We start from the raw sequence: 26,093 nt of genomic DNA on the forward strand, positions 1-26,093 counted from the left end.
AGTAGTAATCCCTTGTATAAATTAACAACAGTCTGCATGTACATTTACATGTTGACGTATGTTTTGCTCTGCATGTGTGGGGAAAGGGCTATATGGAAACTCTTTGTACCCTCCTCTCAATTTTGCTGTGTATTTAAAACTGCTGTAAAAAACAAGTCTCTTAAAAAAAAAAAAAAGGTAAAACCTTTTTATCCACAGATGGCATTGACCATTTGTATAGAAAATCCTACAGAGTCTACCGCAAAACTATTAATTAGTGAGTTTAGCAAGGTTGTGTGATCCAAGATCAGTATACAAAAATCATTTGTATTTTTATATACTAGCCACAGCCAAGAGTAGGAATGTATAAATGCTGTTAATAAGAGACCAAAAAAACATGAACTACTTAGGGATAAATCTGGTGTTGAGTTTAACTCTTTGCCAGATCTGTCCATTTCTGAGAGGAGGCTAGAAGTCTCTAACTATGATAGTAGGTTCAGTCACTCAGTTGTGTCCAACTCTTTGCGACCCCATGGACTGCAGCATGCCAGGCTTCCCTGTCCATCACCAACTCCCGGAGCTGGCTCAGACTCATGTCCATTGAGTCAGTGATTCCATCCAGCCATCTCATCCTCTGTCACCCCTGTCTCCTACTGCCCTCAATCTTTCCCAGCGTCAGAGTCTTTTCCAGTGAGTCAGCTCTTTGCATCAGGTGGCCAGATTATTGGAATTTCAGCATCAGTTCTTACAATGAATATTCAGAACTGATTTCCTTTAGGATTGACTGGTTTGATTTCCTTGCTGTCCAAGGGTCTCTCAAGAGTCTTCTCCAACACCAGTTCAAAAGCATCAGTTCTTCAGCACTCAGCTTTCTTTATGGCCCAACTCTCACATCCATATATGACTACTGGAAAAACCATAGCTTTGACTAGATGGACCTTTGTTGGCAAAGTAATGTCTCTGCTTTTTAATATGCTGTCTAGGTTGGTTGTAGCTTTTCTTTCAAGGAGCAAGCATCTTTTAATTTCATGGCTGCAGTCACCATCGGCAGTGATTTTGGAGCCCAAGAAAATAAAGTCTGTTGCTGTTTCCGTTGTTTCCCCATCTATTTGTCAGGAAGCGATGGGACCAGATGCCATGATCTTAGTTTTTTGAATGTTGAGTTTTCAGCCAGCTTTTTCACTGGCTTTATCTGTTTCTCCTTGCATTTTAACAGGTTTTTTTTTTTTTTTTTGCTTCATGTAGTGTGATGCTCGGTGTTAGGTGCGTACACATTAAGGATTGCTGTGTTGTCTTGGAGAATTGACCCCCTTATTATGTAATACCCTTTTTTACCCTTGATTACTTGCTTTGAAGTCTACTCTATCTGAAATTAATGTAGCAACTCCTGGTTTCTTTTGATGACTATTATTGTGGTTTATCTTTCTCCATTCATTTGCTTTTAATCCATATTTAAAGTGAGGTTTCTTTATATTTAAAGTGAGGTTCTTTGAGGCCACATGTAGTTGAATTTTTGATCTACCTTGTCTTTGTCTTTTAATTGCTGTAGCTTTATGTCTTTATTTCAATCGGGATGCCTTTTATTTTTCTTTCTTGCCTTATTACACTTGCTACCACCTCCAGTACAGTGTAGGAATGATGAGAGCAGACATTCTTGCCTTGTTTCTAATCTTATGGAGAAAATAATTCATTTGAAAGCCAGATGTGAGTTTTTCTTGGTTTGGTTACTAGATATTTCTTTCTAAAAATATTCTTGAGATTTTCTTTTTTCCTTCTCCTGGGATGCAGTTATTCAGGTCTTGCTTTGTCAGGTGGACCAGAGAAGTGTTTATTTTAGGGCATGGGTTAGCAAACCATGGCCTGTGGACCACATCTGGCCCACCACCTGGTTTTGTATGGTCTGCAAGCTAAAATGGTTTTTCCATTTTTAAACGATTGAAAGGAGCCCCAAAAAGAATATTTCGTGACTTGTTTAAAAAAAAACACACAAGACTGTGTAATACTCAAAAGTGTAGTGTTCATAAATAAAGTTTTATGGGAGCACAACCATGCTCATTCATTTATGTATTACTGACGGATGCTTTCCTATGACGAAAACAGGGTTGGGGCAGCTGCAACAGAGATCAGACGAACCACAAAGCCCAAAATATTTGCCGTCTGGCCCTTTGTAGAAAATGTTTGCAGACTCCAGGCCAGAGGTTATTTCCCTCACTTCTGTGCCAGAACGATTTTGTGTACTCTCTGTGAATTATGTGGTGACCTGGTGAGTGGGGATTAGGAGTTGCGTCTTTTGATTGGTTATGTCTTATGTCCAGTTCCTGTGGACTCAGAGGGTTATTCCCTCTAAGGTTTTCAGGTGGTTCTTCCCCCGGCCTCAGTCAATTTCCTCACACACATGTCCTGATCAACACTTGCCTGAAGTCTCAGGGTGGATCCCATGCAAATCTCCCATTTTCTCCCTGCACAGCCCTCTGCTTTCTATGTACTGTGCCCTACATACTTGAGCCACCTTGACCTCTTTTTCTTTTTTTGGATTCTCCTCAATCTGGGAAGGCTGCTGGGCGCCACCTGAGATCCACCTTCCCCACGCCATGGCCTGGGACTCTCAAGCCAATGATCTGGGACTGAGAGCTCATCTCATTTGTCTCCCAGATCTCAGGGATCACCACCCTTTATTTCCTGACATCTGCATCTTGAAACTGTTGTTTTGTATATTTTGCCTGTGGTTTTGTGTATTGTTTTGTTTTCTCTTTGTTTGGGGCCAGAAGTAAATCTGCTCCCTGTCAGCCCCTCTTGTCCAGAAGCAGAAGTCTAACTCTATTTTGAACTCCTTTTTCACAGTGAAAGTATCTAGCACATGAAGTCCTGGTCCTCCTGAATCACTTTTATTCCATGGTATCTCACCCGTTATCGTGTCTGAAGCAAAGTGAAGAAGCTGAGAACAGTGCACCCTTGCACGTAGCCCAGCTGTTCATTTGCAGTGATTTACTTTTCAGGATTCATGGTTCCTGAAAGGAATGTCTTGATAGCTAATACTCATGAAATTTCTGGGCATTGTTGCTTTTTTTTTTTTTTTGCCAAGAAAAGCTGTTTTCGGTCAAGAGAAGTATCTCTGCCACTGACAAGGTGCCTCATTCAGAGATCGCTGTGGGCTGGGTGTGAGAGGATGCAGCATGTAAGTGTTTGTGTTAAGTCTCCCACACTGAGAGCATCCTCGCTAAGATGCCTACCCTTTGGAAGCCGGCTGGCCTTTGGGGTTTATGGGGTGGGGCTGGGGAGTGAAGGAATGGAGGAGAGGGGCACTTACTACAGGTCTGAATGTTTTTCTGCTCTTCCCTTTGTGTTTTGAAACGCTCTATCCTTCCTTGCTTTCCGAGCAAGCTGCCTTTTCAAGGATGAATGCAAAAACAGAAGTTCTCTTTACATGAAACCCTCATTACTCTTTTCTCTGCCTCAAGAACCTTGGTGATATGTGTGCTGAGATTGCCATGGCCATGCTTCCTGGCTAGGTCCTGCACTACAGAACCACGAAGGGTCATTTCTAACTTTGCCTGTGGCATCTGTTAGCCTTTTTGTACTTGCGTTGACCTTTAGAAAACACTTGGAAAATCATCCTAAAATAACAGGTTTCTGGTGGAGCTTAGACTCAAGGCAATGAATGCCTTCCTTTCCCGATCTGGAGGCTAAGCCTCCTTACTGCCAGTTAGACGGCCTCAGTTTCTATGCTTCCTGTGCTATAATTTGAAGCACAAATGGGCATTTGGCAGAAGATGGGTGAGGTGATCCAGTTAGTAACCGGATCATTCCTGGTGGTCCAGAGGTCAGGGCTCAGTGCTTTCACTGCCAGGGTCCAAGTTCATCCCTGGTTGGGGAACTAAGACCCCTCAAGTTACGTGGCACAGCACCCCTACCCCATGCCCATCGCCCCCAAATCCCTGAGATAAAACAAGGGAAACTGCCTTTTTGGTCGGTAAAGACCTTTGTCTCTGAGTCAGATGGTGGATGGTGGACCTGGAAGAAGGTGTATCACTTAGCCTCTCCCCAGGAGGTCTTTGTTGCTGGGGCTTTTAATTAGCTCCAACTCTCCTTTACCATAGTCTATAGACGTTGTTTCTAGATTCTAGCAGAAGACTGTGGATTAGTTATGGGTTTTTGTGTTTTTAGGTCTTGTAAGTATTTCCGTTGAAACAGTGGTGGGGAAAGTGACTGGCAGGGCTGTGGTGTACCTTGGCGTCATCCGAGTGGCTCATCTTTGAACCCGTGGATTCTTAACATCACAGACAGCTCTCTTTCAAGATACCCTTTCTTACAGCTGCCACCTAGACCAAGATTCCTTCCCCTAAAATCTTAAAACAAAAACATCTGTTCTTAGAACTTGCTCTAAGAGTCTTTCCAATGTAGTGATTAACTTTACCCAGCTTGACCTCATCTTCTGCTCATTCGTTCCTTATTTCCCCTTCTCCAGGGAAAGTTCCTGTATGTCAGATGTGGGAGTTTCCATCGCTCCTCTCTGGGCACTGGACAACACAGCCTCAGCTACTTTTTCTGCTACCTAAACTCAGAGGGCTGGCTAATGTTGACCAGAAGTCACTCCATATATATGTAGCAGAGACTATCTTTATTTCTTCAACAGATCTAGACGGCCCTCTGTGGTCATTCCTTGGTTTAAACACATTGATCAAATACTTGATCTGTTCCACCAGTTGGGCTCAGAAGTGGGACAAAACCATAGGAAAAGACACAGCCTCAGGCCTCGGGGCTCTTGCCATGTGCTCAGTCAAGGGGCCCGAGATTGCCGTTCTTAAGAATGTTCCTTGGTTTTGTTTGCTTGCTAAAATGTTGGTAACTTTTTGCTGTTGACAGTTTGAAACATATGACAGTGAGAGAGTAGGCTGCTGATTCCATCCGACCCAGCGGTTGTTTCAGCAGTTATCAACTCGTAGCCCATCTTGTTTCATCTATACGTCTACCCACCTTCCCATCCCCGTGATTATCTCTGAAGCAAATCGTAGACATTATACCATTTCATTGGTGAATATTCCAGAATATATCTCTAAAGCATGTTTGTAAAAGATTCTTGTTGTCCAGTCACTAAATTGTATTGGACTCTTTGCAACCCCATAGACTGCAATATGCCTGGCTTTCCTGTCCCTCACTATCTCCTGGAGTTTGCCCAAGTTCATATGCATTGAATCGGTGATGCTATCCAACCATCTCATCCTCTGTCGCCCTGTTTCCTCCTGCCCTAAGTCTTTCCCAGCATCAGGGTCTTTTCCAGTGAGTCAGCTGTTCGCATCAGGTGGCCCAGGTATTGTATCTTCAGCTTCAGCATCAGTTCTTCCAGTGAATATTCTGGGTTGATTTCCTTTAAAATTGACTGGTGTGATCTCCTTGATGTACAGGGGACTCTTGGGAGTCTTCTTCAGCACCACGGTTTGAAAGCCTTCTTTATGGTCCAACTGTCACATCTGTACATAACTACTGGAAAAACCATAGCTTTGACTAGACGGGTCTTTATCAGCAAAGTGATGTCTCTCCTTTTTAATACACTGTCTAGGTTTGTCATAGCTTTATTCCTTAATATAATCAAATAATCCAGTCAGATTGTTTGATGTTCAGATTTCTCTGATTGTCCAATGGTTTTTTTTCTTTTAGGTTGTTCAGTTCAAGATCTGAATATAGTCTGTACATTGCAACTAATTGATATGTCCCCTAAGTTTCTTTAATCAATATATGCGTTTGCCAACTCTTTTTCTTCACAGTTTGTTGACAAAACAAGGGCTTTTGCCCTGTAGTTTCCCACCATCTAGACTTGCTATTTGTTTCCCCATCTACTGTTTAATGTATTCCTCTGTCCTGCATATTTTCTGTAAATTGGTAGTTAGATTTAGTGGTTTGATCAGAGTCATGTCTGTCATTTTTGGCAGCAATACATTATGATGACCTTCCCTTTATTTTTAATCTGCAGCCACCAGATCATCCTCCCACAATTATATGACATTTAGTTAGAAGATGGGTTTTCTGCATGTCTTAAGACAGGAAGTGTTCAAACACCTAACCATTCTGAAGGGATTTTTTAAAAAATGATTGTATTAATTTTCTGTTGCTGCTATAATAAATTAGCACGAACTTGATGACTTAACCAACCTAGTCAGCATGCTAAAAAGCAAAGACATTACTTTGCCAACAAAGGTCTGTCTAGTCAAAGCTATGGTTTTTTCAATAGTCATGAATGGATGTGAGAGTTGGACTGTAAAGAAAGCTGGGCACCAAAGAATTGATGCTTTTGAACTGTGGTGTTGGAGAAGACTCTTGAGAGTCCCTTTGGCTGCAAGGAGATCCAACCAGTCAATCCTAAAAGAAATCAGTCCTGAATATTCATTGGAAGAACTGATGCTGAAGCTTAAACTCCAATACTTTGGCCCCATGATGTGAAGAACTGACTCATTGGAAAAGACCCTGATGTTGGGAAAACTGAAGGTGGGAGGAGAAGGGGATGACAGAAGATGAGATGGTTGGATGGCATCACCAGCTCGATGGACAGGAGTTTGAGCAAGCTCCAGGAGTTGGTGATGGACAGGGAAGCCTGGCGTGCTGCAGTCCATGAGGTTGCAAACAGCCGGACATGACTGAGTGACTAAACTGAACTGATGACTTAAAATACAGATTTATCATCTTACAGTTCTGTAGCTCAGAAGTTCAGTACAAATCAAGGTGCTGGCAGGGCTGGGTTCTCTTCTGGAGGCTCCAGGGAAGAATTCATTCCCTTGCCTTTTCCAGCTTCCTGACGCTACCCACATCCCTTGGCTCATGGACCCCTTCTTTGTCTTCAGTGCCAGCACGTTGCATCTCTCTGACCCCTCCTCATAGCTCTCTCTGTCCACAGCTGGGAAAGATTCTGTTTTTAAGGACTCATGTGATTACTTTGGGTCCACTTGGATAATCCAGAATAATCTCCCATCTCAAATCCCTTAACTTTAATCACACCTGCAAAGTTTCTTTGCCCTGTAAGGTCATATATTCACAGGTTCCTGGAATTAGGAGGTGGACATCTTCAGGGGGTAATTATTCTGTATAGCACAGAGGTCGTTACATTTTTTAAAATTAATGGCACCCCACTCCAGCACTCTTGCCTGGAAAATCCCATGGACGGAGGAGCCTGGTGGGCTGCCAGTCCATGGGGTCGCTAAGAGTTGGACACAACTGAGCGACTTCACTTGCACTTTTCACTTTCACGCACTGGAGAAGGAAATGGCAACCCACTCCAGTGTTCTTTCCTGGAGAATCCCAGGGACGGGGGAGCCTGGTGGGCTGCCGTCTATGGGGTCGCACAGAGTCGGACACGACTGAAGCGACTTAGCAGCAGCAACATTGAATTATGATTAATAGAGTGTGGTGTGTTACAGATGATCTGTTGTGATATAAAGCCTTGGGCTGTACATTGGGTAGAGCAGAGTATAGTAATGAACTGTTATTATGATATCATAATAGTTTGTGGGGTTCTAGATTAACTCTCTGCATGGGTCTTGATAATTGTTGATATTTTTGAAAATAGCAGCATTTATTTTCCTTGTGTCTAAGATGACTGTACCACCTCCGTTTAAGAAATGCTGCTTTAAGACTTGCAGAAGCTCAGGTCATCACAGTCATTATTACTACATGCATAGCATCTCTGTTATCTGGGCCTTCTGTGTTTCTGAATTATGGGATGAAACTGTACTGTAGCACTTAAACATCGAGAGGAAGTACTAGCTAGGTTCTTATAGAAATGATTTGAGTGGAGCAGAATTTTTAGCCCTTTTTCTGTTTCTCATTAGCAAGATAACCTTTAGGTGGTTGAGGCAGGTAATGAGTCGAGGTTAAGTGAAAAGAGTGTAATGTAGGTATTTTTCATTCATAATCTGTGTCTCTGCTAGGTAAAGCAGCTCCAGGGCTTTGATAATTTTTTTTTTTTCCTAATTGAAGATCATAGAGGAATCTCCTGTTTTCTTCTTATATATTGTTTTACCTTTTAATTCATACTGACACTTGACCCTCAGTTGTATATATAGATTATTTGGGAGATGCATTTAGAGTTTTCCAGTAACATCGGTCATCCTATAGCAGCACTAGGTTGATGATAGATTTTTCTTGGAGTCCATCCAAGAGGTTGTTACTGAAGACCAAAAGGACCTCATTATAAAGTGATTTTGCTATAAAATGGTCCCATGGAATGATCCCTAGAGATAGCAGGTCATTTGTATGGTTAAAAAAAGAGCACATCGTGTCAAAAAATGTTACTAAGGGGTCCTTACCCCACACCATTAGTTTAAATAAATTCCAGATGAATTAACAAGTTGAGTGTAATGGCTTAATTCCATAAAAAAAAAAAAAAATCTAGAAGAAAACCTAAGAAAAACTATGCAAGGAAATGTTAATGTGATCTTGGGCAGAAGGACCTTTGTGATTTCTGCTTTTATAGATGGGCGATCATGTGAAACACGTTTTAAAAACCCCAACAAGTGAAGCTGCGAATGGCAGAGTGCTCGGTGGAAAGAGTCGTTCGACTCGGCCTTGGAGAGTTCTTTCCAGTGCACCTGCGGGCAGAGGAAAAAAGTACAGGGATGGAGGCTGCCTAGAGTTAAGAAAAACAAACTTTAAAGATCTTGAGTAACTTAAGTGCTTTTCTCTTTGAAAATCTTAAAATCCAGAAAAATAACACATTACAACAAGATTTTTTTTGGCCACACGATGTGGCGTGCAGGATCTTAGTTCTCCAAGCAGGGATCAAACCCATGGCCCTTGAAGTGGAAGCACAGAGTCTTACTGGACCGCCAGGAAGATCCCCAAAAATAACATGTTTTTTAAAAGCAAAAATATTCTTTTACTATTGTATATATTGTTTTGTATTCTACTTTTTTTTTTTACTTAATAATGTTATCGTGAACTTCTTTTGGAAGTTCATGCCCCAGGAGGGGGTGTGTTGGGAGAAGTTGCTTGCCTTGGGGTGCTGCTGGTCACTGCACACTGAAGGAACTGTCAGCACCCAGAAGCCTGTCCGGAGGGCAGGCTGGAGCCAGGAAGGAAAATTCGTTTGCTCCTGCAGTGTTTCCGCAGTTTCCTCCACTGACAAAGCTGGTGAAGGAAAAATTATTTAAAGGACCCGGATCCATTTTCTCAGAGCAATCAAAATAAGGGAGAACTTGGAGCTAAGAAGCATTAAGTTGAAAAGCAGCAGAGGAAGCAGTATTTCAAGGAATAGCCTTGTATCGATTGGATTGGCAAAAAAGTTTACTTGGGTTTTTCTGTGCCATCTTGTAGAAAAACCAGAATTAACTTTTTGGCCAACCCAATACATCATTGCATACCATCCAATGTTTTATTGCATACATTCCTAGACACAGAATTGGTAGATATGGAAGTTAGCACAGTTCACTCTCTAGAAAGATATATTAGCTATCCCCCCATGACTTAGTACTTAGGAGCTTCTTTGCACTTTACTTAACCCGGGGTGTTACCAATCTTTTTAATGCTTACAAATCTGATAAGTCAGAAAAAAGCTTCACTATTCTTTGATATCTTTAAAAAATTAGTAGTAATGTTGGAACTTTTATGTCTTTTTCTTTTTTATTCTTCTGTGCATTCCCTGTCTATATCCTTTGCCCATTTAAAAAAAAAAAGGAAGATTGTCTTATTGATTTCTACATGCTCTTTATTATCAGAAAGTATAAACATTTATGTAGTCAAATCTTACTCATTTATAATATTTAAAATTTAATTCATCTGGAAATTATTTTCATTTAAGTTCTGAAGTGCAGGTATTTAACTTTTTTCTTTATTTTGTTCCAATACTGTTAACTATTTTCTCTTTTTTTCTGACTGATTTCAAATGTTACTTTGATCATGTATTGAATTGTGTTCCATGCCTGGGTCTGTTTCTGGACCGAAATTGTTTTCCTTAGGTTTTTAGTGAGTTAACTGCCTTACTTTTTCTTTCAGAACAGGACGCAGGCCTCGATGCCCTTTCCTCAATCATAAGTCGCCAGAAACAAATGGGGCAGGAAATTGGAAACGAACTGGATGAGCAAAACGGTAAGGACGTGTCCGACATTGATCATATTTGCCACTGAGTACTAGTGCTGAAGGCTTGACTATTTGTTAGATGACTCTGATATTACAGAGCACCGAAAGTAGTTTAACGTCTATGGATTATTATAGTTTAATGCGATTGAGGGTGGTCTGCAGCCGATTTAGATTGTAGTTACTAAACACTAGGTTAAGAAACTTAATAAAAAATCTCCAGTTTTTGAAGCTGCTTTGAAAAGTGCTGTGTTCTGTAATTGAGTTATCCCCTGGGCCCTCCTCCTGTGGTCACGGGGTGAGGTGGCTCAGTGTTTTTCGAGGACGCAGGGGCACATGGAGCCTACAGGGACATGTCCTCTGCACACCCAGAGAATTGGCTCCTCTTCCATCATAAATATCAGGCTGGGGGACAAAAAAGTCGTACATGAAGCTTTTTTATTTCAGGGCTTGATGTGATGAACCTGGCTAGAGAAAGGTCAGTTTTCAGACCCACAAGCAAGATGGCTTGGGAGAGATGAAGCATTAAGTTAGGAGCCTACCTGGCAGGCTCTGGAGCTTCAAGTGTGTGGCTGAGGGTACAGGGGCTGGAATGGAAGATGCAGCGGTAGGATTATGTGGGGAAAAGGGAACGGAGGCAGGGGACTGATGGCACTTTTACTGAGTGGTCTTGGTCAGGGGAATGGGGGAGCGGGAAGTCACTGGTTTGGAGCAGAGGTCCTAAGTCCAGTGTGGACACATTCAGTGAGAGATGCCAGTGAGAAATCTGAGGCACAGCATCTAGTGGACAGTGGCAGATAAGGTACCAGAGCTCAGCAAGAGGACAGGACCACAGGGAAGAGAAGTGAGAAGCTTCAGTGTAGAGGCGATGGGTAGAACCATAAGAATAGTTGAGTTTCAGTGAGGCTGGTGTTGATCAAAGGTGTCTGCTGGGTGCTAAGCCCTTCAGTCTGCGCCATTTCATTTAATCAGTTCACAGCATCGTGAAGGCGACATTATCACTGTTTGTCAGAGACGAAGCCCAGAGTGGCCGAGGTGCCCTGTTACGTCACCTCACTTGTCAGGAACAGAAATGAAATTTCACTCCAGCTTCCTCTCTAAGGAAGACAAAGTAAGGAGAGAAAAGCAAAAGACTCGAAGCTGCTAGCTTGTGGTCATAGTGTCATGGAGGCTCACGGTGGAATGGCTTTCAAGAAAGGTTACCCCGTATGGAGCCCTGGGAGTCGGTGGTTGCTCACTCCAAATGGGGGCTGCACCTGTCAGACTGTATAAGCTCCACTTCTCGTCATCTCTCTAAGCAGTGAGTTCATTTTTTGCTATAGTACTATTCCATTTATCTATCGTAAATGAACAAATAAGTTAATTCCATCTGTCTGCCATCTGTCATAAATAAATAGGTCAGCAAAGCAAATGGAGAAGTCCTCTAGCGTTACCATCCTAGTGTTAGTCGCTCAGTCGTGTCCTACTCTTTGCGGCCCCAGGGACTGTAGCCTGCCAGGCTCCTCTGTCCATGGAATTCTCCAGGCAAGAGTACTGGAGTGGGTAGCCAGTCCCTTCTTCAGGGGATATTCCCCAGGGATGGAACCTGGGTCTCCTGCACTACGGGCAGATTCTTTACTGTCTGAGCCACCAGGAAAGCCCTCATCCTACTATACCAGTAGAGGTTCTTAATGGTTTAAGCACAGAGGGGAGGACAGTTCAGTCCTTTGCTAATGGTGCTGACATGCACGTACTAATTCATGTATTTGCATTTAACTCAATTACTGGCCAGTTCCTTCCTTGAAAGATAGTATTTGTAAGAAAATTGGCTCTATAGAAAGTCTGCTTATCATAGGTATAACTTTTCTTTATCCCAAGGAAGTTTAGCTTGCTCACTGGGTCAGAAAGAACACTGGCCACATGCTAATAAAGCATGTCCATCCTGTGATGTGCTTGGATAAGCCATGTCCAATAACCATGGTCCATGGTCAAGCTGGTTGGTGCCTACCTTAGTGAGGTTGACTTACTGACTTCCCAGATGAAATTGCCATGTATTTTCTTTTTTAAAAATTTTATTTCTTTTTGGCTGTCTTGGGTCTTTGTTGCTTTGTGGGCTTTTTCTCTAATTGTGATAGCCAAGGGCTCCTCCATAGTTGCAGTGCATGGGCTTCTCATTGTCGTGGCTTCCTGAATTGGCAAGCAGAGTCTTAACCACTTAGCCATCAGGGAAGCCCACCAGGCATGTCCGAATCTTATGTTTCCTCCTGTTCAGTAGTTGTCATGCTTTGCTGCATATTAGAATCATCTGAGAACCTTCTAAACCTTCAAAGCCCAGGCCATACCCAAATTGGTTTTCTGTTGTTGCTATAACACATCACTACAGACTCCATGGCTGTAAGCAATGCAAACTCCTTATCTTATGGTTCTGGAGATCATAAGTCTGCCATGCTCTCCCTAGAGGAAGCGTTGGCAGGGCTGTACTCCTTCCTGGAGGCTCTAGGGGAGAATTCGTTTCCTTGCATTTTCCAGTGTCTGGAGGCTGTCTGCATTCCTTGGCTTGTGGCCCCCTTCTCCATCTTCAAAGCCAGCAATGTAGACTGAGTTCTTCTCACATTGCATCATTCTGACCTCTAACTCCTGCCCCTCTCTTCCTCTTTTAAGGGCTTTTGTGATGACACTGGGCCCATCCAGATAATCCAGAAGGGTTTCCTAGTTAAAGTTAACCTTAATCCATCTGCAACCTTGATGCCCCTTAGCTGTGTAACCTAACATTCTCAGATTTGGGGACCTAGATGTCTTTAGGGGGCTGCTGTCTGCCCAACACAATACCTGATGCCAGTTAAGGCAGAATCTCTAGGATGAGGCCTAAGCAGGAGTACTTTATAAAGCTCCACAGATGGTTTCAATAGGCTGCCAGGTTTGGGAACCAGTGCTCCTGTTGAATGGGGTTTCCCAGGTGGCTCAGTGGTAAAGAGTCCGCCTACCAATGCAGGAGATACAGGTTCGATCCCTGGGTCGGGATCTCCTGGAGAAGAAAATGGCAACCCACTCCAGTACTCTTGCCTGGAGAATCCCATGGACAGAGGAGCCTGGCGGGTTACAGTCCATAGGGTCAAAGTCAGACACAGCTGAGGACAAGCACAAGCCCTTGTTGAATATGCTGAGAGAATGTGTCTTGTACTGTACTTTCTCCGCGTATGCTCACATGACAGATGTAAAGCCCACATGTGCACAGACCGTTCACATGGTTACATGTTACATGTTTGCTGTCCTGGTCGCACAGACTGTCTTCCCATCGTAGTGCTTTACCCGCATCCCTCTCATCTCTTCCTCTGCACCTCCACAGTCCTCATCTCCGTCCAGGCCCAGATGCATACATGTGTACATGGACAAACATGAGGTATTTTCCCACGAGTTGCCAAAACAAGCTGGGTTTTTCTCTGCGGTGGCCTCCCACTGAGCCTGCAGCTACGCTGGTGGTTTTCCGATGTGCACGCTCGCCCCTCAGAAATAGGGCAGAGTCAGCCATTCTCTTTCAGAGGAATGGAGAGGCTCCCTGAGGGTAAAAGGTGATACCTCTGCTAGGACCGTGGTCAGTCTTTGTTCCTTTCGCCACAGTCAGGGCCATTCTGCGGTCGAGGTGTTGAGCACAGGGGTGCTGCCCCATCTGGGGTTTTACTGTGACCCGTGTGTGTCACGAGGCATCTGGGACCCTGGAGAAGGCTACCACTTTTGGTTGTAAATATCTCTCCGTGGTTTATGGGCCTACTGAATTGTTCTTTTGGTTTTCACTGAATGAGCGAAATAATAGGCTAAGATCATGGCCAGCCGGGCCAGGCTGGAGTCGGGTATCCAACCCTTAACTAAGAAAATACACGGTACTGAGAACATAACCACAAAGCTGAAGGGCTGGATCGTCATCACTGCAGGAATTAAGATTCCAGTCTCCTCATAGAGTTCAAAAGGGCCTGACCCACGCCAGTAATTATACCCTGTTCACATGCCAGGGACCCAGCCTAATGAGGAAGGGGACTGGCGGTTCAGTGACGAGGCGGGTGGTGGGAGACCTGGATGTCTGGTGGGTGTGGGCCTTGGCAGCTGGCGAAGGTGAGGGGATGCAGGAGAGAGAGGGGCGGAGGCCTGAGGTCACCAGGGAGACCCCCACGAGGGACCAGGTCACAATGAACCACGTGGATGACCCAGGGGAAGAGGGCTCGTGTTGGGCTGACTCCCCAGATGCTGTTCCAAGGTGAAGCTGCAAAAAAGTCTTACAGAAAAATCCTTTAAAGTTCACGCTCAAATTAAAGTTCATGTTCAAGAGCACAGGGCCTTTTGAAAGGAACACTAAAACAAGAAAATGAACGGGACTGACCTGACTAAGGCGGGTATTTCCGATACCCGGTTTGGCCGTTGGCCAAGCTTTGAAGCCAGCGCCCAGAAGAACCCCAGAAACCCAGTTCTAACACAGGGAACAGTACCAAAACAGGCTGTGTCACCAGCCTCTGCCCGCAGATTCGTTTTGATGTTCAAATATGCCAACTTCAGCCAGCCCTTTCGATGTTTCTCTGTCAACCTTTGAGCACTTCCTTGCTTTCTGGAAGAAACCACAGTGACAAGGAAGGTGACTTGTCTCTGTTGGCAGCCTCAGTAGTGGGGTTGAGGAGACCAGGGTGTGCTTTGAAAGAAGACCTAGACAAAATGCTAAAAGATTTCATGTACATATTAATGAATTACCATCTCATTCATACATAGATTTGTGAGTTCCTCAGGCTCAGAGACTCATAGGATGGAGAGACGTTTCTGAGGTCACTCCCTTTCCCCATCCCCTGCCATCTTTTCATCTTTGGGAAGAATTCCACTCGGTCACCCTTGCCTACCGTCATCGGTGCTTCCCTCTGGCGCCCCTGGAGGTGTCGAGAGCTCTCTGGCTCTCTGGTTCATACGTTGCGTGTGCTTCTTCTACTGACTGGCTCCATAATCTGCCTGTATCTATGAAATCATTTATTTTCTATTTCATAAAAGTTTATCAAATAAACTTTTTATTAACCTAACAAGAAAAGGCCTCATTAAACCTGGTAAGATCTGTGCAGAGTGATACTTTTCCTTCCGTAGTACATCCTCTGTCCATTCAGCAAGCACTGAGGGCCGACTGTGCGTGCTCAGCCCTGTGCTAGAACCCGCCACGTCCATCAGGTGTCGGGAGACTTGGCTTCTGCCCTCAGGGAGCTTCTGCTCTGGAGGGGGAGGCAGAGGTTAGACAGACAACTGCACAGATGCCCAGCTGCAGACGGCGGTAGTGACGTCCCTGGGCACCTTGAGAACACAGAGCAGAGGAGACTGACACGGTTTAGCACTGAGAAAGCCTACCCCCAAGGAAATGATACCTGTGCTGGGATTTACAGGGAAGACCGCTGCTGTCTCACTGTGACTATATATTTTTTCCTTTTCCCTTGTATTTCTTACGATTTTTGCTTTACGTATCTTTGTTTCTTTGTTGTTAAGGTGTCTAATGGTTTATGATGTCTATCTTCTTTGTGAATTGTACCTTCTATCATTAAAAAAAAAAGTAATAATAAAAAATAAAGGGAAGACCATTTCCAACAGCAGGAACAGCATATGCAAAAAGCCCTTTCATGGAAAGGAGGGTAACACGGGTGAGAAACGAGGGCAAAAGCCTGCTGATCCCAGAGTCCAGGGAGCCCAGGGAAATGTTAGAACAGTGAGCAGGGGAAGGCGGAAATCAGAGTAGTGTTTCTGTGATTAACATTTTATTCGCATTTGTTGTTGTTTAGTTGCTAGGTGTGTCCGACTGTTTTGCAACCCATGGACTGTAGCCTGCCAGGCTGCTCTGTCCATAGGATTCCCCAGGCAAGATTACTGGAGTGGGTTGCCATTTCCTTCTCCAGGGGAATCTTCCCAACCCAAGGATTGAATCCGCGTCTCCTGCATTGTCAGGCGGATTCTTTACTAATGAGCCACGTGGAACGGTACAGATTGTCAAAAATGGTAGACTGAGCTGATGGTAAGCCCCTCACTCCCTTCCCGAAACACATGAAAATATTAGATAAAACATTAAAAAAAATTGATTTATACTTCTTAACTGAGCTTGAACACAAGAGTTTCTCCAGGTGTCAGAAAGGAAAGCGCTGCCCCACAGCAGTGAGTGCAGTGGAAGCCCCGTGGCCCTCAGAGATAATTGAGTGGATGTACACCCTAGGCAAAATTCTGAAAGAGATGGGAATACCAGACCACCTGACCTGCCTCTTGACAAATTTGTGTGCAGGTCAGGAAGGAACAGTTAGAACTGGACATGAAACAACAGACTGGTTCCAAATAGGAAAAGGAGTACGTCAAGGCTGTATATTGTCACCCTGCTTATTTAACTTATATGCAGAGTACATCATGAGAAACGCTGGACTGGAAGAAGCACAAGCTGGAATCAAGATTGCCAGGAGAAATATCAATAACCTCAGATATGCAGATGACACCACCCTTATGGCAGAAAGTGAACAGGAACTAAAAAGTCTCTTGATGAAGGTGAAAGAGGAGTGTAAAAAAGTTGGCTTAAAACTCAACATTCAGAAAACGAAGATCATGGCATCTGGTCCCATCACTTCATGGGAAATAGATGGGGAAACAGTGAAAACAGAGTCAGACTTTATTTTGGGGGGCTCCAAAATCACTGCAGATGGTGACTGCAGCCATGAAATTAAAAGATGCTTACTCCTTGGAAGGAAAGTTATGACCAACCTAGATAGCATATTGAAAAGCAGAGACATTACTTTGCCAACAAAGGTCAAGGCTATGGTTTTTCCAGTGGTCATGTATGGATGTGAGAGTTGGACTGTGAAGAAGGCTGAGTGCTGAAGAATTGATGGTTTTGAAGTGTGGTGTTGGAGAAGACTCTTGAGAGTCCCTTGGACTGCAAGGAGATCCAACCAGTCCATTCTGAAGGAGATCAGCCCTGGGATTTCTTTGGAAGGAATGATGCTAAAGCTGAAACTCCAGTACTTTGGCCACCTCATGCAAAGAGTTGACTCATTGGAAAAGACCCTGATCCTGGGAGGGATTGGGGGCAGGAGGAGAAGGGGACGACAGAGGATGAGATGGCTGGATGGCATCACTGACTCGATGGACGTGAGTCTCAGTGAAGTCCGGGAGTTGGTGATGGACAGGGAGGCCTGGAGTGCTGCGATTCATGGGGTCGCAAAGAGTCGGACACAACTGAGCGACTGAACTGAACTGACACCCTAGGGACTAGTGTTTTAGTATCCCCGCAGAGATGAGAGCTGGGCTATAGTCCCTGGCATTGTGAGGGACTGAAAGCAGGCTCTGCATGCAAAGCCAGGAGCTGAGAAATGACCATTTAATGGGAAAACGAATCTCCCCTACCCCCACCCAAGAATGAGATACTCAGTGAGGCCACCCACCTTGGGCCACAGCCTGTCTTACGTTTTTAACATGTAGGCTTCAGTTTACGTCTCTGAATAAATCCAGATTAGAATTATTAAACTTTCCTTCAGACACCTCCTCTTTCATGTTTTAAACTGAAGTCCTCTTTTATTTTCTACTGACTGTATTTAGATTAACCAACATGTTTTTACTGATTTCTATTTCTACTCTCTTTTCTGTTACTCAGCTGTAAGTTTTAATACTCATGATTGTATGTTTTTAAGATTGTAAAGTCTTTTAAACCTTTGAATGGTACCCATCAGAACTTTGCATCTTCTTTCTGCTTTTTGCAGTGTTTCTGAGTCCTCCAGGTATGTTTTGGTTTGTTCATCTCCATCTTAATGCTGTTACAGGCTGAATTATGTCTTCTCAACATTTACAGATTGAAAGTCCTGACTCCCAGAACCTCAGAATCTGATTGTATTTGGAATTAGGGTCTTGCTTTCATTCTTTTTTTAACTTTTAATTTAATATTGGAGTATAGCTGGTTAACAATGTTGTGATAGTTTCAGGTGGACAGCAAAGGGACTCAGCCATGCATATACATGTAACCATTCTCCCCCAAGCTCCCCTCCCATCCAGGCTGCCACATAACATTGAGCAGAGTTCCCTGTGCCATAAAGTAGGTCCTTGTTGGTTATCCATTTTAAATACAGCTGTGGGTACATGACCATCCCAAACTCCCTAACTATCCCTTCATCCCATCCTCCCCCCACCACAACCATAAGTTTGTCCTCTAAGTCTGTGAGTCTGTCTCTGTTTTGTAAATCAGTTCATTTGTATCATGGAAATAGGGTGTTTAAAGAGGTGATTGAGTTAAAATGAGGTCATTGGGTTGGGCCCTATCCTATATAATTGGTGTCCTTATAAGTAGAGGAAATTAGGGCACCGATGGGAGACCACGTGAGGACACAGAGAGAAGACGGCTGTTTGCAGGTCGAGGAGAGAGGCCTCATCAGAAGCCAGTTCTGCTGACACCTTGATCTCCTACTTCTAGCCTCTAGGATTGTGAGAAAATAAACGTCTGTTGTTGAAGCCCTCAGGCTTGGACTTTGTTAAGGCGGGTCCATGAGTCAAGGACCATGCTGATGAGTATAGGACGCTGACATAGGCTTTGTTGGTATTTTGGTACATTTTGCTCTTGTTGTTCAGTTGCTAAGTTGTGTGTGACTCGTTATGACCCTGTGGGCTGCAGCACACCAGGCTCCTCTGTCCTTCACTGTCTCCCTGAGTTTGCTCAATCCATTTCCTGTAAGTCAGTGATGCTATCTAACCATCTCATCCCCTGCTGCCCCCTTCTTTTGCCTTCAGTCTTTCCAAGCATCAGGATCTTTTCCAGTGAGTCAGCTCTTCACATCAGGTGGCCAGAGTACTGGAGCTTCAGTTTCAGCATCAGTCCTTCCAATGTGTATTCAGGGTTGCTTTCCTTTAGGATGGACTGGTTGGATCTCCTTGCAGTCTAAGGGACTCTCGGGAGTCTTCTCCAACACCACAGTTCAAAAGCATCATTTCTTCTGCACTCAGCCTTCTTTATGGTCCAGCTCTCACATCCATACATGACTACTGGAAAGACCATAGCTTTGATTATGCGAACCTTGCATAAGCAAAGTGATGTCTCTGCTTTTTAATACAATGTCTAGGTTTATCATAGCTTCGCTTCCAAGGAGCATGTCTTTTAATTTTGTGGCTGCAGTCACTGTCCTCAGTGATTTTGGACCCTAGGAAGGTAAAATCTGTCACTGCTTTTCCCCCTTCTGTTTGCCATGAAGCGATGGGACCAGATGCCATGATCTTAGTTTTGGTAGGTTTGTTTACCCCCAAACCTTCTTTCTTGAGTGTCCTCTCTGTGGGCAGGCAGGGGTACCAGCAGGCACCTTCCCCGCAGGGTGATGTGGACACAGCAGATTCAGGACCCTTGGCGGCAACCCTGACCCCCACATCACTAAGGGAAGGAAAACTTTAACCTCAGGGTGACATTCTTGTATGTGTTTATTTCTTTTCACTTCTGTCTATCCTAGAGGCTCCTGTTCAACTCATTCCGAGCCTGAACCCCAACACTGTGGACTCCCCAGGCAAACCCTCCTCTCCAGAGAGAGTGGTCTGGGCACTCCAGCTGGGAGCCAGTGCTGCAGACTCTAGGCTCCACCGAACAGGGTGGAGGCCCGCCCAGCTCAGCTGTTCTCTAGACAGCCCTGCCCTCAGATGCCCCATCCCTGCCTCCCAGCCTCTTCTCTGTAGGCCTTTCTTCGGCTCCCAATAGCTATTGACGGCAAGCTTGGAGCTTCTCCAGGGTTCTATCAGGAAGAAAGAGCTCCTATCTGTAGCTCTGATCATGTATTTCAAGCTGTTGCCCACCCACCCTCACCGCCCCCCACCCCCGGTTTTGGTTTATTTGTCAATATAGTCCCAACTATCTTCTTCTTTTGTTTTTTTTAAAGAAAGCCTTTCAAATGACTTATTCACTGACAGCATTTCTTCATGTTTTCAGGGCCACCATGGATTGATTCTCCCAAAAAATCTTTTTACTGGCCTTTCATTGTGCCCGTGGGAAGGAAGGGGACAGCCATGTGTGCTGGCCCTTCTGTCCTGAGCTCAGAGTCTCGCTCTTATATTTTGGACAAAGAATCAGTATCTATAGAAATCATTTTCCTAAAACAGCTAGTGTTGTGGAAGCTCTGGTTAAGCTCTGGTTAAGTCAGTCTGTTTACAGATGGATTTGCTCAGAGATAAGACACTTAGAGATATGGATGGAAAGTGATTATTTTCCATGTACTTAGGGCTTCCCTGGCGGCTCAGATGATAAAGAATCTGCCCACAATACAGGAGACCCAGGTTGGTTTAGTCCCTGGGTCAGGAAGATCTCCTGCAGAAGGGAATGGCAGCCCACTCCAGTATTCTTGCCTGGAGAATCCCATGGACAGAGGAGCCTGGGGGGCTCCACTCCATGGGGTCACAAAGAGTCAGACACAACTGAGCGACTAACACACTGACTTATGGTACTAAGTACTTGGTGAATATAAAAGTAGTTCTTTATCAAAACATTCATTATTAATCTCTCGGAAGGGGTTTTTAGTATTGTTTAGTTGCTATGTCGTGTCTGACTCTTTTATGACCCTATGGACCATAGCCCACTAGGCTCCTCTGTCCATGGGATTTCCAAGGCAAGAATACTGGAGTGTGTTGCCATTTCCTTCTCCAAAGGATCTTACCAGCCCAGGGATCAAACCCTCATCTCCTACATTTCAAGGCGGATTCTTTACCACTGAGCCACAAGGGAAGTCCTAAGAAGGGGCTAGTTGATAATAATGCAGCTAGTGGGGGTGAGGGGAGAGAGAGAGAGCTCCCCAAGCCTCGTTGTTCAAGGTTTTTTTTTTTAATCATGGCTTCATTATACGGGCAGAATCTTCGTTGTATAGGTGTGATTGATCAAACCTTTGGCCACATGAGGAACCCAGATTCTTGGAATTTGCTGGGTCTGCCGAAAAGATTCTCAGACCCATGCCTGATGTTTGTCACTGGGAACTTCAATTCTGGTGACCTGGGCTGGAGCTACTTTGGGTCCCAAGACTTATTTTGTCCTCTAGTCTAGTGCTTTCTTTATCCTTTTTTTCTAGGCCAACGTCTTGGTCTTTACCCTGGCCCATGTAGCCGGCTGAGAGATCATCTGATGAGAGAGGCAAGGATTTTCCAAAGGAAAAGCTGTGGAAACAGTTGTCGGGGGAAAGGTCATTTATCTTCAGGCCCTGGGACAGCTGGCCCAGGCGATTCGTTGGGCTTCCCTCTCCCTGGGCTGCACCGAAGTCCCTAGTTGACTTCCAGGAGGGAGGCGGTCAGGCCAGCACCAGCAGCTGGAGTGGAGAGTGAAGGACAGAGGAGCCAGCCAAAACCGGAGACTGTAGAGACTCTCAAGGGGAGGGCCAGAGCAGTCACAGTTACAGGAGCAGGTCAAGCTGGGGGGCGCTGCCTTCTGCCACCTTGACCCAGTGATGGTGCTCTCCTCGTCCTTGGTGCCTTTGCAGGAAGGGGAGACCCAGAGCTCCCCTTGGAGGTCATGTTGGGGGTCTCCAAGGCCACCTCCAGGTTTGGTGCTTTGTTGAAAGGACTCGTAGGACTCAGCAGATACTTGCCTTCTAAAAATCTGTGTCTACCCTCAAATCAATACCTGTAGTGCTTTTGCAGTTATTCACGGACATGTGTAAAGGGGATAATTCTGGGTTATGTGATGAGCACATTCCTAGCCAAGGTCAAATCAGGTGATGGTCTGCCTTTTTATTTCTGCTTGCATACAGAGGTGGCCAAAGGAGGAGACTCTGGCTGTGGGGCCAGTTGGATGGGGTTTGAGTCCCAACTCTGGCTCCTGATTTGGGGGGGCCAGCTTCAGGCAAGTCACTTAACAGTTTTGAACCTCATTTTCTCTTGTTTACTGAAGTATAATTGATTGACAATATGGTATTACTTTCAGGTGTACAGCAAAATGATTCAGATATATGTATGTGTGTATGTATACAAACAAACACATATTCTTTTTCAGATTCTTTTCCCTTATAGGTTGTTACAAAGTATCGAGTTTAGTTCTTAGTGCTATACGGTAGGTCCTTGTTGGTTATCTATTTCATTTTCTTTACTGAAGAATAAAATAGAATTCACCAGGATTATCCTGTTTTTTGTTAGGTTTGAAGATACAATCTATATCTCCATAAAATGTAGACATACAGCAGTTCCATATTTGCAAATTCCATATTCATGGGGACTGTGTAGAACAGAACTACCATGAATAACGATCGATTCTAGTTGTACTCATGGTCATTGTGATCAATTACAGTGAAAGAGCACAAAGCGAAGTCAGAGCAAGAAAAGGCAGGAGGGGAACCCAGACATATGCTTCCCGCGCCTTCTTCCAACAGGTGGAGTCACACGGAATGGGCCCTCACCCCACAGCAGCGGAGTTATAACAACACCTGTAAAGTGTTGCCAACCAGGGAAGCTCATGAGAGACTCAGGGCCCAGGGATTATTATTTTTTTTTCTTTTAGGGAATAGCTATGTTCCCAGATTCCAAAAGGAAAGCTGGCATTAAGCATAAACCAGACTATTTATATGGTTTTGAACTAGTGACCACGCTTACCAGTAATCGGTGGGAACCCTCCCCAAATCCAGGTTCCCAAACACCAGGCAGTTTTGTGAGCAGGCCTTCCTAAGAGAAGCAGTCAGGCCTGGCATGTTCACTGTTTTCCACACAGAGACCCCCACCCCGTGTGGTTTGTTTATCATATCTCTGTGCTTCTCTGTGGCTGGAGGGTCCAGGGAGAGTCCTGAGATGGGGTAGGCGTGGGCTCTGCAGAAGGGAAGGGGTCCAGGAAGCCGCCGGGGACCCGTGCTCACCTTTCAGCTGCACCTAGAATGTGCGAGGCTGGCTCCGTTAAGCAAGACCTTCTGCTGAGCTCAGTCTCTTTAGGAGCCACAGAGAATGTGCTTTTCAAAGTGGAAGTTCTTTAGCATCTGGGGTGGTGAAAAGGATTGAAGGACTTGGGTAATAAAAACCAAAGCAGCAGGAAGGAAGTGGTCTGATTAGAACCAAGTGCTTGGGCGGGGGGAGAGCGTGTGGGGAAGGAACTGGGGTGTCTGGGCGGTCCTTTCAGATGGTTCAGGATTGTTAAGGGACCTGGAGCACAAAGGTAGCTCGTCCCCACCATGCATTTGGGGAACACCATGTTCTCTTTGCAGGCTGACAGTTCCGTCCCTCCAGGAGAGAGGAATCGTAGAGGAAACAATCAGTTGTTTTTAACTATTTAAAACAATAGTTTAGGAACTGGGTTGACATCAAAGGTAGAGTTCTCTCAGTTTGGTTAGTTTGAAATCCATAAACACAACTTTAAAAACTTTTTCTGTCGTGTACTAAAAAAATTAACCAGGGAGACTTCTGTAGTGGGCCAGTGGCTAAAACTCTGAGCTCCCAATGCAGGAGGCCTGGGTTCAATCCCTGGTCAGGGAACTAGATCCCACATGCTGCAACTAAAGATCTCACATGCCACAGTGAAGATCAAAGATCCTGAGTGCCACCATTAAGACCCATGTATAAATAAATTGTAAATATTATTATTATTATTTTTTTTTTTTTTTTACAAAAAAACAGCCTTTGAAAAGTGTGCTTCAGTGTTAAGTGTTGTGTACCCACCAATAACTGAGCTGAAGGAGGCCCCAGTGTGTTTCTGTACCCTGGGGGTCCTTTAGGTAGGATCCTTTGAGGCCCATGTTCTGTTTCTGGCTTCACTCATGACTCCTGTAGGGTCTGTTCTATTAGCCCCAGCCACAGCTTGGCGGGTCTTAGGGGTGGGAGTAAGGTGAATACTTATTGACTGTTTTCTTTCATCATCCAGTCAAAAAGCATAAGAGTAGCCATTTTTGTTGTGCTTTGTTTGAAAAGGAATTTTAAAAACTTGCTCTTGTACTTTTCCTTGCTAGAAATGGACAGAGTCTGGGACGTGGTAGGTAGCTTGTGATTGTGAGAGATGTTTCAGGTGGCTTGTGGAGAGATAGGGCTTGAGATGGTGGTTTGGGATGTAAATTGATGAGATGGTTTATTTGCTTTTCACCTTTTGTCCTTGTGTGCGTGCTCAGTCATGTCTGGCTCTTTGAGACCCGGTGGACTGTAGCCCTCCAGGTTCCTCTGTCCATGGGGTTTTCCAGGCAAGAATGCTGGAGTGGATTGTCATTTCCTCCTCCAGGGGATCTTCTCAACCTAGGGATCGAACCTGTATCTCTTGCATTGGCAGGCGGATTCTTTACCACTGAGCCACCTGGAAAGCACCTTCTATCACTTACATATTAATACATGTAGCCTGACATCAGTACAATTAGGCCTCAGTTTTGGGCCCGGAGCATCTTTGTGTGTGTGTGTGTGTGTGTGTGTGTGTGTATTGTGTACAAGAGAGACAGGACACATGTGGGCTTAGACTCGGATGTGAATAGGAATACATCTGACGCTCTGGGAGTTCACAGTCTGTTATGTACTAGGTGGCAGTCCTGCTCACCCTGCTCAAGGGACTATGTGGGCTCCTCACTTGCCTCACTGAGAGTTCTGTTGTGCTCCTTTGTCTGGCTGGAATAATGCAAAGACCAACCCAGGTGGAGCTTCTCAGTCTCTAAGTTGAGTTTTAAAGGCCTGTGGAGTGTAGGTCATATAGAGGAGGAAAGACACCAAGATGATTATGAAGGCTTTTTTTTTTTCCCAGCATCTTCTTTTAAGTTGTGTCACTTAACCTTGAAAACTGATTATCTTTTCTTATCCACAGAGGTGTTGAGTCATAGGTTGGATTCTCTTGGGAGCAGCCCCAGGAGGGAGTTTACTAAGCAGGATGTATATCAGGGAGTTCCCGGCAGGGTGGTGGAGGTGGTGGTGGTCAGCCCCTGTGGAAGGGAGGCCATGGAGGCCGGATGGGCAGAAGGAAAAGCTGAGCTCAAAGACAGCCTCAACCAAGCCCACAGGAAGCCTTGGAGCCAAAATAGCCTGTCAGGGTAGGCCCATGTTGAGTTCACACGCCGAGGCCTCTTGACCCCCATCTTGATCAGTCATCGGACGTGGAAGAGCATGTCATTGGGCAGTGCAGCTCTGTGCCCTGAGACGATCCCCAAGGAAGCTGATGGCCAAAGGCCACCTGGTGAAAGCGCTGTCAGTAGCTGGGGCACCGAGTCCTTCCTTGAAGGAGGGCCCAGGCGGTGCATCTCTGTTGGGTCCACCCCAACCCTGGATCAACTTTACATATTTGAGAATTGTTAGTGTTGGGAAGCCCAGTTAGCTGGTCGGAGAAGGTCCTTGGGAAAATGGCGAAGGGCCAGAAATACCCCAGCTTGGTGTGCTCGGGCAGAAAAACATCTTCTGCCTTTGGTTATGCCCGGCGCCAAGATTTAATAATAAATATTAAGGATGTTGCTTGAGAAAACGGGTTATGGGATAAACACATGGGTCACTTAGAGCACGCTGTCCTTGAAATATTTTTACTGATTAGGTGTTAACCCCGTATGCACTCTGCTGGCTGTATACTCTAAGCTCTTTGTTCCTACTTCTATAAAAAGGCTTGACTACAAAAATAAACTTGTCAGTCCTTACAAGAGACTGTCCAAGTGTCCTTCTTCCATGTTCGTCGCTTCCAAGTCCCGGGGAGAAAATCCCCAACAGTTAGGTCTATAGAGTCAGAACTCAGCAGGTCAGATGGGATGTGTGTTAACTAGAACACCAAATCTCTGGGAATGATTGACCCTTACCTGACATTTTCAAGAGACATTTATAAATCTTTGGAATTAAACCAGTATATTGCTTCCACTCGATTTCTAACCATAGCTCTGTTCATCGTTAGGATAAAAATAAGGAACATTGTGTCTTTTCACCTTTTATAGTTAAATGTGTATCATTATGGGAGCTGTGTATTTTAGGGCTTTCTGTCTTTAAAAACTGTTACTCAGTTATAGCTTGTTCAAAAATAACGGGAATCTGTCAGCAGATATAAAGGGTTCTCTTCAGAAACTTGAAATAAGAATAAAAAAAAATCACAGCCAGTAGAAATGATAATTAGCTTTGTTTTATCTGCACCAGTGTCCTATTAACTGCATGTTCAGGCTCGTGCCTCT

General features: G+C 44.7%; 1 protein-coding gene across 4 annotated transcripts in view; it reads left to right on the forward strand.

Annotated features, from left to right (window-relative positions):
* The window catches only part of STX8 (syntaxin 8), a 206,538-nt gene that overhangs the window by 49,368 nt on the left and 131,077 nt on the right, over positions 1-26,093 (forward strand). For all 4 annotated transcript variants that reach the window (XM_010843018.1, XM_010843020.1, XM_010843021.1 and 1 more), the window contains exon 6: positions 9,958-10,050. In XM_010843018.1, the coding sequence (XP_010841320.1) occupies positions 9,958-10,050 (93 nt within the window). The remainder of the gene's footprint in view (positions 1-9,957; positions 10,051-26,093) is intronic.

The sequence above is a fragment of the Bison bison genome, unplaced genomic scaffold (assembly GCF_000754665.1).
Source record: "Bison bison bison isolate TAMUID 2011002044 unplaced genomic scaffold, Bison_UMD1.0 scf7180017864180, whole genome shotgun sequence".
Taxonomy (NCBI): Eukaryota; Metazoa; Chordata; class Mammalia; order Artiodactyla; family Bovidae; genus Bison; species Bison bison.